The 19,569-nt window shown below is 40.7% G+C and overlaps 1 protein-coding gene across 1 annotated transcript in view; it reads left to right on the top strand.

Moving 5' to 3' along the window:
- The window catches only part of GRIK4 (glutamate ionotropic receptor kainate type subunit 4), a 436,546-nt gene that overhangs the window by 369,967 nt on the left and 47,010 nt on the right, over positions 1-19,569 (top strand). The window contains exon 12 of the mRNA XM_027835648.1: positions 9,187-9,300. Within this exon, the coding sequence (XP_027691449.1) occupies positions 9,187-9,300 (114 nt within the window). The remainder of the gene's footprint in view (positions 1-9,186; positions 9,301-19,569) is intronic.

Genomic DNA, 19,569 nt, shown 5'->3' with positions numbered 1-19,569 from the left:
ACCTTATATTCTCTTACTTGTAAAATGAAGGAGTCAATCAAATCAGATGAGTTCTGAAGTCCCTTATAAAAATCCTGTTATTTCTAATAAAAACCTAGAAGAACCAGGGTCAAATCTCTGCTTTACCTCCAACTACCTGTGTGATCTTTAATAAGCCATTTAACCTCTATAAGACCTTATATTCTCTTATTTGCAAAATGAAGGGGTCAATCAAATCAGATGCATTCTAAAGTCCCTTATAAAAATCCTGTTATCTCTAATAAAAACCTTCATGACCCTATTTCCCTTATGGAATCTGAGTTCATAGCAGATCCTTTCAGATGATACACAGTGACCTCTCCTCATCTATCACAGATTTTAAGATGGTGTGGTGACTTTGTCTCTAGGTCCCCATCCAGTGGTGTGTTGGTAAATATTTAACAATCATCTGTCTGGGGGTGGGGGCTGGCGAGGCAATGTACTGCATGATACACTTTTAAGTTTAATTTGCATTACTAACATTTTCTCCATCACTTTCTTAAGTATAGGCAATCATCAACACAACAAATCAAACCCTGATTTGTAGCATTTGCCTATTTTCAAAGTGTGATTGCTCAAACTGAAAATTTAACAGTCGTCTCTGCTCTAGCACACTGCTGTCCTCCTCCTTTCTACTTTGGCCACCAGTTCCTTTTCATTGGTCAGAGATAAATCCAATCTCTCCTTCCACCTTCAGAAAGAAGAAATAATTATCAATCAGACAGGTTAAAATTTTATCAGCTGTTTCTCCAGATAGTTGAACTCTCCCCTCACCACTGCATCCTAACTCTTGAGAATTAATTGTCCTTTTCTTTCTTCTGACTCTGCAGTCTGTAATAAGCTTCTGCCACATGCCCAAATGCCCTCTACTGCATATCCATATATATTCACATTATACCTACAGATAACAAATACAGACAGATTCACACTCAGACATCCACGTTAGCTCACATACACACAAACACCCATGGGTTCATGTGCACATATACATACATTTTCGTATATCTGCACACAGGCACTCATATATCCATGGCCCACGTGCTCACATTACATATACAAATATACATGGATTCATAGGTAGACATCCACATAAACTCACAGCATATATGCATATATATGCATACAGGTACTCATGGACACATAGGCATACATACATGCATTTCCATATACTCACACACAGGCACGCATATATCCAGTCTCCATTTTCCAACAGCTTTTCTACTTGGCTTTGACTCCAGGAACAACATGTAGCATTCCTTCCTCCCCTCGGAGTAGACTGATCATCTAAAATTACATCACAACTAAGATTGATTCAGGTTTTGATTTTCAACACCTTTCCAATTCACCCTCAGTTGTCTCTCCCCTCTCATTGGAGGGTGAGAGGTTAGAGCACTAAACTTCTCCCAAGATCTTCTGTTACAGCCTATTAATTCCATTTTCAAACAACGTCTCTGCTTGGTTTTGACTCCAGAGCATAAGATGCCTTCAAGGGCAATATCCCCTGATGGTCCCTCCTAACCCCACCCTTTTTGCTTCCTTTTGTGTGTTTTCTTTCTTAAATTGTAAGCTCCTTGAGGGCAAGGATGATGCTTTTTCTTATTTGTATCCCCAGCACTTAGCACAATGCCTAGAACTTGGTAGATACTTAATAAATGTTTATTGAATTGAATTGAATAGATCCATGCTTATGTGTATGCACACACAGTCACATGCGTGCACATCAAACACATTCTCCTTCATCCACATACTCCACCTCATCCATACATCCACTGCAGTGTTGTTCTCAGTCCATTGTTCTTTCTACTAGAGCAAGGGTTCTTAACCTGGGGTTCACTGATCTTCTTAGGAGTCCATGGATCAATTTCAGGGATGAGTTTGGATGGGAAAAATTTTTTGTTTTTCCCTGTAATTGACATCTGTTGTAACCCTATGTATTTAAAAACATTATTCTGAGCAAAACTTCATAGGCTTTACCAAACTACCAAAGGAATTTCTCTCTCTCTCTCTCTCTCACACACACACACACACACACACACACACACACACACACGATGAAAAGCATGCTTTCTCATGTACTCCTTCCACAAGGTACTATACTCACAAAGAAACCTTTGCCCATTGCTAATGTCCATGTTACCCTTGAAAAGGAGAGAAGCAAGGCTGTTTGAACATGGCCATCCTCGTGTACATACTCCCCAACACTCTTCCCCTCACCCAGTGATTCCCAATATTACTGAAGCTTACACCCTTATTTTGCTGGTTTCACAGCTACCTGCTACCCCCTATTGGATTGTTCTATTTTTTAAAATCATCACCAAAAAGTTAAAGTAAATTAAAATGAAGGTTGAGAATCACCGTAACATAATGAGGTGACTAAACTAAAAATAATTACTCCTACCCCTACCTTCCAATCTCCTGATATGGTGAAGAAAGGGGGACAGGCAGTTGGAGGATGCAAAAGTAGCATCAGCAGAGAACATCTCTTTTATATTTTTGTGGCCTATTTGGGGAGGCACGTCCATTTGCCAGCGCATAGGAAAATGCTGCCAAGGTGTGTAATGAACCTCCTCTGAAGACTTGACCAAGGCTATTTGCAACATGACTGGAAAGTCCTATCTAAATGTATACAGGGTCCTTATGGCTCAGTTTTACCATGTCAGTATTCAGATGGAATTACTTTAAAACAAGTAATTGTTAAGCAGTTCTTGAAATTTTATAGAAATAACTTTAAACCTTTGAACAAAATTTGTAATTCTGTCGTTCCACGTTTTGCCCTTTCTGTCTTATGTGTTTTTTTATTTTATAGAACAGATATTTCTCATCATACTGCTCCCCTAACCTGCCTTGTAACAAAGGAAAACAAGTGATATAGCTGATTTTCAGCCATTAGAGCTATTAAAGCTGATATAACATATACAACATTCCATATCCATAGTCACCCACTTCTCTAGTGAAAGAAGGGAAGTGTGTTTAATCATCTGGCATTCAGAATGAAGACATTTTGTGTTTGTTTGTTTTATTTTTGCCAAAAGAGAGAAATTTTAAAATAATTGCCTTAATCTGTCACATCTGTCATAATTGTCATAATATGCCCACATGCTTTCTCTGAGTGAATTACTAGGGCAATTTTTCTCCCTCTGTCTCTCTTTTCTCTCTCTCTGTCTCTATCACTTTTTCTTTTTTTTTGTTTTGTTTTTCGTTTTGTTTTAGGCAATTGGGGTTAAGTGACTTGCCCAGGGTCACACAGCTAGTAAGTGTCAAGTGTCTATCACTTTTTCTCTCCCCTTTTCTCTCTGTCACTTTTTTTTGTCTCACTGTCTCTGTGTCTCTGTGTGTCTCTCTCCTTCTTTCCCTCCATCACGCCACTCACTCTTTCTCTCTCTTCTTCCTCCCTCCCTCTCTTTAATTTTTTATTGATCCCTTTTGGAGTGTGCTCTGTTTCATTTGTTTGTTTGTTTTTGCCTCTTCTTTCATTGGGAAATCAGAGGAACTTGGAGGACGGATTGCAATTTGCTAAGTTGATTTGATATTACTGTTTTTCCCATTTAGATAGTTGGAGGGATATGGGAGATAATGCATTTCTGTCTCCCATTATCAGTGTTCACATACCCTTTTCCTATCTTTTCTTCATCTTCTTCATTCTATTCATGTAGGTCAAAAAAATAGTTCATTTTTTGCTGGCAGGAACCTTCTCATACATACACAAGGTTAATTTTCTCTGACACTAGTGAAGTTGTTTTGGGTTTTTTTTTCCCTTCTTCTTCTGTCTGCAATTAGGTGCTTCTTTGAAGCTGGGCTATAATGCTTCCTATTGCACTGGATGGGTCTGTGTGGTTGACTCATCACTTTGGCACGTCCATGCTTCATCGTGCCCTGTACAACACAGCCTCTGTCCTTGCCTTTGACAAGCAGATAATGGAGGAACAGAATAGTCGTACAGATAGTTTCCAAAATATATGAGCCAGCAATCTTTTAATCAGACCTTCCTACACTAAACAGCATATTGATTCATTTGATAACAGTGATTAGCAGTCTCTCAGAGAAATACAAAATCAGTACCATGAGTCATCCATATTTTTTCCATTTTTATTAAGAGCTGTACAAGTCTGCAACTTCGTTTCTTTTAGATCTGGCCTCATTTTATTTTGTCTGCTAACCCATGCTAAATCAAGTGGCTGGTTTAACTGATGGAGCACCAGATTGGAAATTAAGAACTTTTTAACTTACTGTGTGACCTTCCCCAATGAGCTGGCTCTCTCTATGCCAAAATTCCCTTATGTATAAAATGGGGGTCATAATGTCTGTCCCTCTTGACTTCTCAAGGATTTGGTGAGGCCCAGTGTCATTTGTGTAAAGTCTGTAAGGGTGGTGATTATTCAAGGCTGATTGTTTCATGGAGTATTCAGGCCCTTCATTTCACCTTTGATCTGACTCATCAGTCCTTCCACAATAGGGGTAGCAGAAAAGTAAACAAATAACAATGCTGAAATTTAAAGCTTTGGGGATTTTTGTGAATAATTCTTGGATCAAGTTGAGTATGCTTGTGACTTGGAGAAGACAGAAAGAGAAATGAATGGGTAAAGTAAATTTGGGATTATCTGGAGATTTCAATTGTCTAGGCCTCTTACAAATAGGCCATATTGCATTGTTGTGTAACCTGTGGTCTGGTTACACAAGACTCTAGGCTTACATTGACCAAGACCCTTCTTGGGGGTTGACCCCAAAAGGATAATTCCCTCTCTTTGACTCATTGCCCAATTGACATCACTCTAGGAAAATCTCTAAATATAGCTGCCATTTGTCCCCAAATGGGTAACAGAGATCTAGTTCTTGTGCCTACATCCAATGTAACAAAGTATTTGGATAGCACAGCCTTTGTTTTACTTCATGAAAATGTGAAAAATACAAAGGACCCCAAAGACCCATTGACAGAACCCTTTGGAGGGGGGAGATGAGAATAGGTCTGTGATTTCATCTGTTTAGGGGATGGGTTAAAGAACCTCCCTCTACTGATGCATATCAGTAAGGGTTCTGCAACATAATCTTAGAAGTCATAGTCTTATACTAATCTTAGAACTTTGCCTATGGCACGGACCAGTTTGGGACCTGCTCCAAGTTCATATAGCCAATATTAATCAGAGGTGTGCTTTGAACCCAGGGCATCCTGATTCTGAGGCCAGCCTTGTCTCCACTACCATGCTTCGCATAGAAGCACATGAGAAAGCAGTGAAATAACCCACTAGCTCCCCTTGAGAGGGAGCTGAATACAGGGTTTCCATTGGGGAAACTATTTGACATTCTTGTGAATCCCTAACCTTTCCACAGGGTGCTAGGTCCCTCCTAGGCTCATAATGTCACACTCTGGTTCGGATTCTCCCCAGAAGGCAAATACTTTGGGTTGCTGAAGAAACAACCCCATTTATATCAGATCCACCCTATCAAAATAACTTGCCTTTTTTCTTGAAACGGGATGTGGTTCAGGAGCTATGTGGGTGATTCTCTCCTCTCTCCAAGATGCAAATCTGCCCTCTTGAATCTCCACAATGCATTTGAAAATCTTTTTTTTCTCTCTAGAAGGTCTGTCTGATCCCATAAGTGTTGAACTTGGGGCTCCCCCATGAGTTGACCCCCCAAAGCAGGCACTTCCTGGAATATGTCTCTTCTCTGGTCATTAGGTTAGATTCTCAGATAATGCAACTCAGGGCGTTAAAAAAAAACCCTCATCCACACAAAACTTTGGGGCTCATGAAAATTGCCCTGAATTGCATGTTCAGGCTGAGCAGGCACTCATGCCCATGTCTGCCTTTGTGATGGACTTCTTGTCTCTCTTATTTTTATTGATGTATTTTTGTTTTTATACTGCACTCATTTCCAAATAGCTCCCTCCTTCCTCCCCTGTCCTTGAGACAAATATTAAAAAAGAAAAAGGAAAAAAAGCAATTCATCAAAATTAACCAACCCAGAAACTGTCAGGCAGCTAAGCGGCATGGTGAATAGAGCGTTGTACCTGGAGTCAAGAACATCTTAGTTCAAATCCAGCCTCAGACACTGCCTCAATTTTCTCATCTATAAAATAGGGGTGATAATAGTACTTCTCTATCAGAGTTGTGTAAATAAAATTAAATATTTGTTGTGTGGACAAAATGAAATTATATTTGTAAAGTGTTTGACAAACCTTAAAACACTATGTAAATGCTATTTATTATTATTTACAATGTTTCATATCCATGGTCCCTCATCTCTACAGGGAAGTGAGAGTGGTGCATTTTCTCAGTTCTTCTCTAGTCTATAATGTATTTTTGCAGGAGATCCATAAGTATTCCAGCCACTCCCATCTCCCAAGCTTAGGAAGCCTGCTGTCTCAGGCCTCAGGCAAGTACAGGCCATTCCGGTGACTGCCCCAAGTCAGCCATTCCCAGTTGCTTGCTGGTTGGGGAAAGAGGCAGACGAAGGTTTTACTTCCCACAGGACCAGGCCCCCTCTGCTGCCCAGGGGGAAGAAATCCAAACGTTATCAAGCTGATTTGTTTGCTCACTTTTTAGACCACAGAAAGGAGGGACTCCTTTGACACAAATCTGTCCTCTTGAATCTCCAGCAAGCCAGTCTTCTTGGAAGCAGCCTTATTCCCATGGAACCAGTCATGAATTCTGTATCCCCTGTGCCAGATGCCAGTAGCCATGCTCATGTCTCCATGGGAAGGTGCCCCACTTAATGCTTCGAAACAAAGGCCCACTTCCTATACGCTTACCACATTTAATTAACAGAGCTCATTAAATGGATCAGGGATTTCCCTGATCAATCCCTCTTATTTGTTTTATTTATTTGTTTGGTTGGTTGTTTAGCTTTTACAAAGGAGTATTTACTTCAAAGGTATAGCAAAAAGCACAAACATTTTCCTCAAAAACCTGGGGACAGGGGGAGGGGGAAGGGATACTCTCTACTATACCACCTCCCTTTCTGGGGAGATAGGCTCATACTTCAATTCACTTCTATATAGCATTCACCCCATCGACTTCACTTCAAAATATGGCACAGTCACTAAGTGGGCCTACAACTCAGCTACTCCTGGACTAGGTCCTGAAGGCTTTCCCTCAGGCCCTTGATGCTGGACTGGCTGACTGCTAAACCTAGCATAGACTTCACTCCTAGACCTCCTGGTGGCTTCCTTTCCCAACCTTTTGAAGTATATAAGGTTGTGGCCGTCTCAAACGTCTTTCACCTACAACAAAAAAGAACAAACACTGGGGCAAAAAACCAAGGCCCTTAATTATAGGCCACATGTTGGCCCCAGGTGGGAAGGAGTTATATCAAGCCCTTACCTGTTTTATTTTTTAAATTAAATTGTACTTTCAGATCTACATTCTTTCTCCCTCTCCACCCCCATTGAGAAAACAATGTGAATGTCTTTCCCTCTGGAAACAGTGATCATTATTTGCTGTCATTTCAATCAGGGAGCCGGCCTCTACTGTACCTGACGAAGAAGTCCACTTTACCCTTCCTCTACAAATTATTTAGGACCAATGGCCCTTCTCTATCTGAGTGATGTTTCCTAAGCCAAGTTTGGGAAGTTGGCGGAGCTCTGGGGCTTTGGGTTTATGAAGACTGGTTACAAGAAGGCTGGTGAGCTCATGGGAGAGCACTCCAAATACAGAAGAAAGGATTTAAGTTAGATATAAAGAAGAACTTTGCTACAGTGAGGTTTGTTAATCTTTTAGAAGAAGTGATTGACAGAGACGAGAGAATCTCCTTCCCCAGGTATCCTTAAAAATAGGTTGAGCTCTCCTAATAGCAAGATGCTGGAAGCAATCTGCAGATGAAGCAGGTAGAGTGGCTATAATGAATGGGTTTAGTTCCTTCGCATTGCAGGGAGGTCTGTGCATTACAGATTCTTGTTATTTTGCACTACACAAAGGGTGGTGAGTAAGAGGTATGGGGTGGTTCTCTTTCTGTTCCAGGACACAGAATTTAAACTTCACTTTTTACTTTCAGGTACTTGTTGTAGACTGAGCAATGAACTGGAAGTAAAAAGACCTGGGTCCTAGTCTTAGCTTTGCCATTAACTAGTTGGGCATTTCACTTTATTTTTCTGGGCCGTGGTTTCTTCATCTGTAAAATCTGTAAAATGAGAGGTTTGGACAGAGGTTCCCAATCTTATTTGGCCCTTTTAAAAAAAATTACTCAGTGCCCCCCTGAAAATCTACTTTCTTTAATCCTTTAATGGTTTTTTTGATTTGAATCATTTCAAAAAAATATAAAACATATTTTTAAATGACACATCTTAAATTTAATAATTTATTATTAATCTGTGGAGTTTTTCCTGCATTGAACCATATAGTATTGTAAACAAGTCATTATACCCACATATTCCAGCTGATGTATGCTGGACTTCCTGACAATGTGCATCATGCTGGCCTGCCAACAGTTGTTTGTTAAGACCTGTCAGCGGATTTGACCACTGATGGGTTATAATTGTGTGTTTATTTGGAAAATAATATAATCACTGTGACTTTAACTCTGTTGCACAACAGATGAAATATGTATGAATGGTTTTTCAAAATTTTCTTATCTTCTCTTCTTTCCTTATGTTTCCACCACTCCCTTTTTTTATTCAATCCCCCCCAACTTGCACCCGAGGCTACTACTGCCCCTCTCATCGTTGCAGCACCCACAGAGGGGGTATCACCCACTTTGAGAGCCTATGGGACTAAATGACTTCTAAGGTTCCTCCCATTTCTATAATTCTATGATTCATTGGGGGGCTAACCGACTCCATATAACCTGCTAAGCACCTACATTCTAAATTATTAAAAAAAAAACAAAACTCTAGTGTCCTACCTTCCAGGTTTCCCTAAAGACCTCTCTTTGACCTCTTTCCTTTTGGACAACTGTCTTCGAAGCAAAATGCTTTTGATTCTTTTTGTGTAGGTCTGGAAATTTGAGTAAAAGCGATTTACTGTTCTAACTCTACTTAAGCATGCGTTTGGACATGTGAAGAAATCCTGTAGGTACTTGGGAGCCAGATTGTGCCTAGAGGAGGAGAAGATCTCAAGGTACTACCAGAGCTGGGAGGATTCCAAGGAGCCCAGCATGTGGATCTGATCCCCAACCTTCCCTCTCCATTCATGTGGGTCATCCTCACTCATTGTTTCTATCTGTATTCTTTTATAGAAAGCAGATCTGGCAGTAGCTGGTCTCACTATTACAGCCGAAAGGGAGAAGGTGATCGATTTCTCCAAGCCATTTATGACTCTGGGAATTAGTATTCTTTACAGGGTTCATATGGTAAGAGACTTATTTTATAAGCATTTATGTCATTAAAGTTATTTGCATGCAAACACACAGTTATATGGTAATAATGAATGACTCATGGAAATATTTAGGTTTCAGACTGAAACGCAAATGTGCTGGGCTATTTTTTCTTCTGTCAGCTGTGTGGACAAGCAGCCGGAATGAGAAGTCTCACTTGTGGGCTTTTCTACATTAATTGCTTCCTCCTCTTTGAAAACGGGATGGCCAACAAGGTTGTTGAAGTACTTAGTACATAATGAGGATGTGATTTGGTCCCATTACTCATTCTGTTTCCTCTAGTAGAAGAACCATGACCTTGAAAGCTTTTATCCCAAAGAACTCATGCAAGTATCCCCTCCCCTCACCCCCAGGTCTTTCCTTATCCCCAAGCTTCTAAGATAACTTACAATACATGGCAATTGAACATGAAACCATTTAGCCTGCAGTTATCTGATCAAATAACTTAGAGCTGAAGGGGACCTTAGGGATCACCCTCCCACCCAGTCACCTCATTTTGCAGATGAAGAAACTATGGTCCTGAGCCACAATATTATGTGCCCACCAGTGTGAAGAAGGCAAACTTGAATTCAAACCTAGATCCTCAGACTCCTAGTTTCGTGCTCATACCATTTCCCCATCATTCCCCCTCCCTAAAGGAGGCCAAATAGTCTCATATATTCCAAAACAGCAGATAATCCAAACATCATTTCTATTTTCTTTTCTAACAGGGTTTACTTTTGTAATGATGCTTTACAAAGTGAATATTAAAGAGAATTTGTGTTCTTGGAACACATACCAATTGGTGGGAAGTGAAGGTGTTTTATCCTGAGATAGCTTGGGATGGACTTTGCAAATTTGAGCATGGTGTCTCACTCCCAGAGAGTGATATAGGGGCATTGATAACCTCTCTTCAGACCAAAAGTATGCTGGGTGACATAGGAAAGGCATGGCAGAATTAAGCATTGGCCACGTATAATCCACCAAGTAGATAATCCTTAAGCAGATAACTAAGAGTTGACTTTATATAGTTATCTTTTTGAACCAGAAAAGCCTCTTTTTCATTCTATTATCCAAAAAGGCTCATTATGGACACTGTTCACATGGATTTCATTGCTACTTTGCACTGTCTGCTGCCAGTCATTTGAGGTACATGGTGCCAGGGCACTTATAGACCATGTCAATTTTCAGCTAGGTGTAAGAAAGATCCAGAACCAAAAAGGCAACCTGTTCTAAAATGCTTCTCATCTCTACCACCTGCAGAATGTGCTTCCAAGAGCACATTCTGGAAACAGGGTGTCACTATACCCCAAATTTTGTTCTTAAGAGAACAGTGAAGGGTCTTAGTTTATAGTTCCCAGCCCAGCCTGTGCTCCAAGTCTCTGACAGCTGCTGAGACAATATCCAAATTGAATAGCAGCCTGATCATAAGCAGAAGAGGGGCCTTTCTTATCCCACAGCCAAGCTTGAGCTCAACTGCCCAGATAGGAGCCATCCACATGCTACCATATCCACCTCAATTCCTGAGCTAACTCGGAACAGAATGTCAAACGGTCTGGAAGAATAAACATTGTAGAAACTCAAAGGGTGCCTGGACTGCAGAAGGCAGGATTTCTTTGCATCTAGCTCTCATTTGGAGGCATATGTGGATTATCATAGAATCATAGCATGTTGAAGGAGGAATGGACCTTAGAGATTACCTGGGAGGACCATAGGGGCATAGACTCCTAGTTGGAAGAGACCTTGGCCAACGACTTAGTATAATAGGTGAGAAACTGAGGACCAAGCAGATCTTGCTCCAGGTCACATAGCTGATATCTGGCAAAGCTAAAACTCACACCCAAGTACTCTAACTCCAAATCCAGTGCCATTTTCCCACTATGCCTATTCCCCCTCCTCCCTCATCCCAGTACTGCAATTATCTGCTTTGTGGATTATACCCTACACATTTTTTATCCCTCTTAGTGAACTTCTTTATAGCCCTGTTTCATATTGCTCAAAGTACTTTTATGTCTGTATGTTCCCACATGTAAGGTGTTGTCTCCATTTTACTAATAAAGAACTGAGAAGACTGAGTCCAAGTCCAACTTGTCCAAGGTCTTATTAGATCCTAACGAAAATCCTTTGGTGGCAGGTGATATTATCCCTGTTGGCCCATCCTCCATCACTCATTAACCTCTCTTCTTATGAGGTCCATGCTATTCATATCTACCACCCAATCAAAATCCTGGTAGCTGTTTCCTTCCTAAATAAGTTCAATGCTTTGCTTGCAATTTTTCTCTCCTCCCCAACTCCTGTCTTCATATAAGGGGACTTCAGCACATGTACTAATTCTCCCTCAAATATCATAACCATTCAGTTTCCCAACCTATTTACCTCCCATGAGCTACTCCTCCACTCCACCTTAGCCACCCACAAAGGTGGTCATAACTTTGATCTTGCCATCATCACCCACAAATATACCTCTGTGTTCAAGAATTCTGAAATCCCTTTGTCATAGTCTATTGGCTTTTCACTTCTCCCTCTGTCTTCCCATACAAAACCCTACTCTTCATCTGCACTGTGACCTCCAGCTCCTTGACTCCTCAATTCTCTCCTGGGCCATCTTCCATGCACTAGTTACTCTCTCCTCCCCCCCCCGCCCATTTGACTCCTTGGTGGATCGAATCAATTCTACACTTTCCTCTTCTCTTGAATCCCTACCCCTTTTATCATATCTCCAATTATGCCCAGCCAAGCCTTAGCCTTGGATCACTCCCACCATTCTTTGCCTTCACTCCTACACATGTAGGTCAATGAAGGTGGAGAAAATCACACAATGTTGAGACTGGAGGCACTATAAATTTATGTTACACAACATCGACTGGGTCCTCACTGCTGCTAGGCAATCCCTTTACACCTCCTTATCAACTCACTATGCCATTCTCCACAATGGATCTTCCAAATCTTTTTATCCCTCCTCAAACTGTGGCTCCACCTCCCCCAACTCTCTCACCTCAGATACTTGCCTTACATTTTATGGGGGGAAAATGAGGCCATTTGCCATAAGCTCCCTCTTCCCCCCTCTTCCTCATCTCTTGTCACTCAGATGCTTTCTGCCACTCTCTCCTCCTTCACCCTTGTTTGACATAATAAAATGGTCTTACTCCTTACCAAGGCTCTTCCATTGCCCCTCTGTCATCCCTATTGTTCACTTATTTTCAGTCTCTCCTTGTCTATTATTTCCTTTTTTTACTGCCTACAAACATGTCTATGTCTCCCTCATCTTGAAAAACCCTCACTTGATCCTTCTATTCTCTCTATCCTATATTTCTTTGCCCTTTGTAGTTAAACTCCTCAAAAAGACCATATACATTAGGTGCTTCCACTTTCTTCTCACTCTCTTCTTAACCCCTTAAAATCCTACTTCTGATCTAACCAGTCCACCAACCTACTCTCCCCAAGGTTATTGATGATCTCTTAGTTGTCAGATCCAATGGCCTTTGCTCAATCCTCATTCTCCTTGACTAGCCTCTGACACTGTTGATCACTCTCTCCTCCTTGATACTCTCTTCTCTCTAGATTTTTTGGGGACCACTCTCTCCTGGTTCTTAGTCTACCTTTCTAACCACTCCTCAGTCTCCTTTGCTGAATCTTCCTCCAAATCACACCCTTTAACCCTAAGTATCCCTCAGGGTTGTCTCCTGGATCCTCTTCTCTTCTCCCTCTATACTACTTCACTTGATGATTTCATCAGCAACCATGGATCTCATTACCATCTCTATGATGATGATTCTCAAATCTACTTTCCTGCCCCAACCTTTCTGCTGATCTCTAATTTCTCATCTCCAGCTGCCTTTGGATGTCCAGTACATACTTAAAATCAATATATCCAAAACAAGATTCATTACTTTTCAACCTAAATCCTCCCCCATCCCCTGCCTTCCCTATTACTGAAGAGAAAAACACCACCCTCCCTGTCCCTCAGGCGGCTCACAACCTAGAAGTCATCCTGGCTTCCTCACTAAATCTCCCTCCAATGCCCATCCAAGCTGTTGCCAAGGCCTGTTGATTTTACTCTTGCATCATGTCTCAAAAATGCCAACTTCTCTCCTCTGACACTGCCCCCACTCTGGTGCAGGCCCTCATCACCTCACACCTAGACTAATGCAATAGATGCTGGTGGATCTGCCTACCTCAAGTCTCTCCCCACTCCAACCCATCCTCCATTCAGCCACTAGAGTTATTTTTTTTTTCCTAAAGCACAAATCCAGTCATGTCATCCCTCTATTCATAAACTCCTATCATCTCCAGGATCAAATACAGAATGCTCTGGTTTACATTCAAAGCCCTTCATAACCTAGCCCCTCTTACCTTTCCAGTCTTCTTAGACCTTACTCCCCACCATGCACTCTTTAATCTAATGACACTGGCCTCCTTGCATTTATTCTGTCTCCCACTCCTGGAACACTCCCCCTCCTCTACTCCAACTACTGACCAGCTCGGCTTCAAGTCCCAGTCAAAATTCCACCTTCTATAGGAAGTCTTCCCCAAACCTTCTTAATTACAGTGCCCTCCCTCTGTTAATCATCTCCTATTTATCACATACATAGTTTGGTTTGTATATATTTGTTTGTATGTTGTCTCTTTCATTAGGTTATAAGCTCCTTGAGGTCAGGGATTGTCTTTTGCATCCCCCCCCTTTTTTTAAAATCTCCAGTACTTAGCACAGTGCCTGGTGCAGAGTAGGCACTTAATGTTTCTTGATTGATTGATTTGAGAAATGAGGAAACTGAGGCACAGACAAAAATGATTTGCCCCAGGTCATATTTTTGACTTAATGAAAGAGTAACAGTGAAATCTAGGTCTTCTGACCTCTCATAATAATAATAATAATATGAAAATAAAAGTAATAATGATAATTAGCATTTATGTAGTACTTTAAGATTTACAAAGCACTTTGTATATATTATCTCATTTAAACCTCTTAATAACACTGAGAATAAGGTGCTGTTATTATTAGTATTTTACAGATGAGGAAACAGGCTACAAAAAAGGTTGTATGACTTGCCCAAGAGAGCATAGTTGGTAACAGTGGAGGGATATGAATCACATTCTGACTCCAAGTCCACCACTCTATGTACTAGGCTACACAGCCTCCCAGTATGATGGGATTTCTACTGCACTACCCTTCCAATTGATACCTAGGATACTACATTTATGGAATGTCAATGAATGTTTAGCACCATTTCCCATGTTCCTACTCTATAGAGCCCTATACTTGGCACTCTAGGCTTATTTTTAAAAATTAGACACTCCATCTCTATTTTCCAATATTTGATAGCCTTGTTCAGAGACAATACATGCATAAGAAATGGTTTAAGAACACCACCAAGATATGAAAATGTGTACAAACCATTGTAATGCAAACAGTCAAAGGCACCTCAGTGCTAAAAAGGTCTCAGATTAAAGGAAAAATCACAATGGGGTGGAATTAATCATGGAAAGCTTCCAAGTACAGCTGACTTTTAAAATGTAAAATGATGATAATATAGGCCTAAAGAGAACAGAAAGATCAATGTGAGACAGGGGAAAAATATCTTGCAACATATTTGCTAAGAAACCAGCTTTTTCTTATTTTTAAAAACACTGTATCTGGCTAAACTAATGTTTTATGTCATGAAAACTATATGGTCCTTTGTAAGACACGAATGACACGGCCCTTTGAAGGGAGACCTTTAGCTCGACTCTATTGTGTGAATGTCAGGACGCGATAAACCACTGTCTGATTGAGGCTGGAAGAGAGGTTTCATTCTGATCAGGTTATGAAAGAAATGAGGGAACTAACACCTCTTAAATGCTATAAACTGATTTAATTCCATGAAATCCCATCTTTCATGAGCCAAAAGGGACACCAGAGATTATCTGATCCAGCCCTCTCATTTTGCAGGTGAGGAAACTGAGACCCAGTGAAGTGAAATGACTTGTCCAAAGTCATACTGGTAGTGAGTAGCAGGAGAGGTTTTTGAGCCCAGATCATAGAACCTTAGACCCCAAGCTGAAAGGGACATTAGTCCAACCCCTTCATTTTACAGAGCAAGAAACTGAGATGTGAAAAGTCATCTAGGTACTCTGAATCCAAATCTTTCCTATACTCCAAGCTGCCTCAAGCACACTAAGCTTTGTCTAGTTTGCTAATTTTAATTTAACACCTCAGATGACTTGAAATAAGCGGAGAAGGGAGAGTTAGTGGGAACAAGGAGCAAGCAACCTTATATAAGCTGGGGAGAGAAATGGAAGCATGTAGCTTGCTAAGCTTGGTTTTTACCTCAGTTAGGCAGAAAGAAAGAGTAATTCTGGGCTAGCAAATCTAAGGAGAGCCTGAATCTTAGGTAATGGAGGGTTCATAGGAATACCTAACACGAGGCAGAGTTCATTCATTCCTTTATTCATCTATCCAACTAATATTTCCTGAGGGCCTACTACGGTAAGGCACTGCTCAGGTTGCTAGCAAGAGGACATCCTTGGGCTGTCTAAGCTGAGGCATTTTACCACATTAGAGGCAAAACCAAATTGAGTTAGGTTCTATTGGAGAAGGGAAAAAAAAGAAGGTTAATAGAAATAGCTAAGACTAAGCAGTTTCAGATTCTGTCATGAGTAACATTTAGAGTCTGAGTCAGTGAGTGACTCAGTTAAAATTATATGGAAACATTATCTCTCCAATCTCATAGGGTTAAGTTAATGAAGTTAAAGTTTATTAGATAGGTGCTTAATATTATCTTTTGTAAATTTGTTCTAATCGGCAACTCTCAGAGATTCAATATGTAGAGCCAGAAAGGGCCCTAAAGAATATTTATTCCAATCTTCTCAGTTTACAAATGAGGAAACTGAGGCTTAGAGAGATGAATTGGTTTATCTAACATCACACAGATAATGATTAGCATAATCAGACTTGGTCTACTCAAAATCCTTTCACTATGCCAAAATGCCTCCTAATGGATAAGTGATATCTCAGATTTCAGGGAAATGTACAGGAAATCTTATGACTAGCTCTGTCTCACTATGGAATGGGCCAATTCAAAAGGCAGTAGATGCCTCACAACTGGAGGTTTCCAAGTATGGATATCTACTTTGCCAGAACTGTCATAGAAAGGATTACTGTTTAGGTATGGATTGGATTAGAAAACCTCTGAGATCCCTTCCTATTCTGAGAAACAGGTCATAGAGGAAGCTGTCCCATGTCCTGAGGTTGGCACTGTATGTCGGTCACCTCATGATGAAAACTACACAGCCAGAAATAATAGTGGGGGCAGGAGACCACATGGTTTCGTTTACAAACCAGCCATTCCGCCTTGCCCCTGGTTTCACAGCAGCAATGAGATGCCTGGGTTCCCTGAAGGGATCCCTAACAATCTGAGGGCCAAAGAATCGAACCAACAGCTTGAGAGAGCTGCATGGAAGAGACTTTGTCTTTCTTCAGTCTCCTGCCCTATTTTCTTGGGAACGAGGAGAATACAATGACAGCTGGCTCAGTCTGTTCGAACACATGCTCAGCTCTAACTTGGGCTGAGCCGGCCGCCAGGGCAAACAGGCTGCTCTTGCTTCTGGCTGTTGGCAGGACCCATAGAGGGAGTAGCCTGTCCACCTGAGGCTTCCCAGCACTCGAGGTGTTGAAACATCTCTGGACCAGGATGAGCTGAGCTTCCAACCTGGTTACATTAATAGTCCCAAAAGCACAAGAAATCTATGGGTTCCCCATATATCTTTTATGTACCCAGGAGCAGGCACGTGAGTCATGTGAAAAGGACACTGAAAATGCGAGAGTTCCTCACATAATTGTCCCCACACCAGCTCTTTTTTTCTTGAGGTCATAGAATGTAGACCTGAAAGAGACCTCGCAGGTCATCTAGCTCAACCCTCTCATTTTACAGAAAGGGAAACTTAGGCCTGAGGAGATTAAGTGACTTGCCCAAGGTCATAACAATATAGTGTTCAAAGGAATATATTCCAAATACATTCCAAGACATGGAGGCTTCTCATGATTTTGATGGATGCAGGCAATTCTCTAATAGGCATGTAAATGGGTGGAAGGGAACCATGGCATGGATAAACCAAAACAGCAGTTAATCCAAAAGATATTTATATCTGGCTCTGGGATGCAAGGTACAGTCTCTTTTTTTCCTCAGATTTGCTCAGGGTATTATATAACAGCATAATGCTTATATTCCCAAAGTTCACCCTGACTGATGATGGGAAGAGGCAGCAAAGAAGTGTGCCAAATGGCATAAGGGTTAAACATCTGGCACAAATAATCTACCAAGTGGATAACCCACATAGAGTAAATTGGGGGTTGGGAATTTTAGGGAAGTTATGGAATAATCTTCCTGTGAAGTCTTTATATAAAATTCATGTTATCATGGTATCATAGATTTAGAACTGGAAAGGACCTTAAATAACACCTCATCCAAGTCTTCCATTTTATGAATGAAGAAATTGAGGCCTAGAGAGATTAAGCAACTTTCATTTGGGGCATAGGACCATTGATCAAGAGCTGGAAAGGTTCTTCTGAGGTCATTTAGTCCAATCTCCTCATTTTCCAGATAAGGAAACTGGGATGAGGGTGGTTAAGTCCGAGGGTCACACAGATTTCAACCCAGGTCCTCTGACTCCCATTGTCTACTATGCCACCTTGCCTCTGATCTTTGATATCATTCCAAGGCATGTTGGTGTAAGCAACCCCATTATCCAACAACCATGAGCACAAGAAGATTGCCACGTTGTTTGTTGACCCCTGATAGTTGGCCCTTTATTCCCTACCTCATTTCTCAACAAAAAAAAAAAAAAAGAAAGTAATTCACAGTTTTCTCTTCTGTCTCCTCACTTCCCAGCTGGTGTTTCTATTCACATAAAAAGAATAAGAAAGAGAAGAAAATGGAGAGAGTGTGTGTATGAGAGAGACAGTGAGATTTTTTTTAAAGGGATAAAATAAATGTCATTATTAAATTAATGCATGGAATATGCTGGATATGTTACCAGCTTTTCTTCAAGAAGGTCTGATTCATTCCAGAAAGACTGTCTATGAAAATGAAGAACAATACTAAGTAAACCACTGAATCATTTCTAATACTGTCTAATACTCTGTTACAAGAAAATGGAAAATGAATAGATTTCTATTCCATATAGCTAAGTAACATGATAGCCCATATAATGGAAATATGGAGCTCTGAATATATAATCATTGTGACATGATATATTTATTGAAAGCCTTTCTTTCAAGGAGCTCAAAATGTTTTGCCAACATTACTTCAGAAACCTTTATATTTAACACCCACCCACATTGGTTGAGGGACCCAATCTTATAAATGGAGGAAATGATGGATTAAAAGATGTATTGGCTTGCCTAGAGTCACAGAACAAGTCAGATTTAGAATTCAGAACTCCTAAAACCCTGCTATAAGACTTCCTTCTACCCAGATTCTTTTTTGACAAACCAAAACAGAGAGGTAATACGGTACAGTTGAAAAAAATGCTGGCTCTGGAGTCAGAAGACCTGAATACAAATCCTGCTTCTGAGGCATACTGTCTGTGTGGCCCTGAGAAAGTCACTTAAAATGAGGTTGGACTACACGGCCTTTGGGGCTTCTTCAAACTCTAAATAATGATCCTATAGAGAATTCAGGCTATCAGTTAGTGTCATCTAATGGAAAGAATACTAAGCCTGGAGCCAGAAGATCTAGGTTCTAGTACTAGCTGTGACATTTACTAGCTATGTGACCTTGAGCAAGTGGCTTAATCTTTTTGAGTCTAGGGCTCTTTTGCCTATTGTGATCTGTGCCTGTGGAGGGAATTCACTCAGGGCTGAAATCATAGACCTTTCATGTATCAACCTACCCATTCCAGAGGGTCATAAAATCAAAGGAGCCAATGGATAGGAAAATATTTTGTAACTGTACAGTCTTATATCAATGTATTTCCTTACTTATAGGAGCTATTAAGGCAAAAGCCCCACCTGAGTAATTCAGGTGAGAAGGGATATACTGCTAACCCTTAAAATTTACTTAATTGGTCATTTTAATGGTAAAGATGAGTATACAACTTGCTCTGGAACAAAGTATTGAGCAAAACAATTGAGTGTAAATCCACCGAAGGATCTCAGAAGAATTTCTCCTCCATGGGCTTCTGGGGAGTGAATGGGAGAATTCACCTCTCCATATGAACACTATCTGGCAGAGGAGTTCTTAACGTGTGTGTGTGTGTGTGTGTGTGTGTGTGTGTGTGTGTGTGTGT

This window comes from Vombatus ursinus, unplaced genomic scaffold (genome assembly GCF_900497805.2).
Source record: "Vombatus ursinus unplaced genomic scaffold, bare-nosed wombat genome assembly UNPS02014816.1, whole genome shotgun sequence".
Taxonomy (NCBI): domain Eukaryota; kingdom Metazoa; phylum Chordata; class Mammalia; order Diprotodontia; family Vombatidae; genus Vombatus; species Vombatus ursinus.
This window is presented reverse-complemented; position numbering and strand designations above follow the sequence as displayed.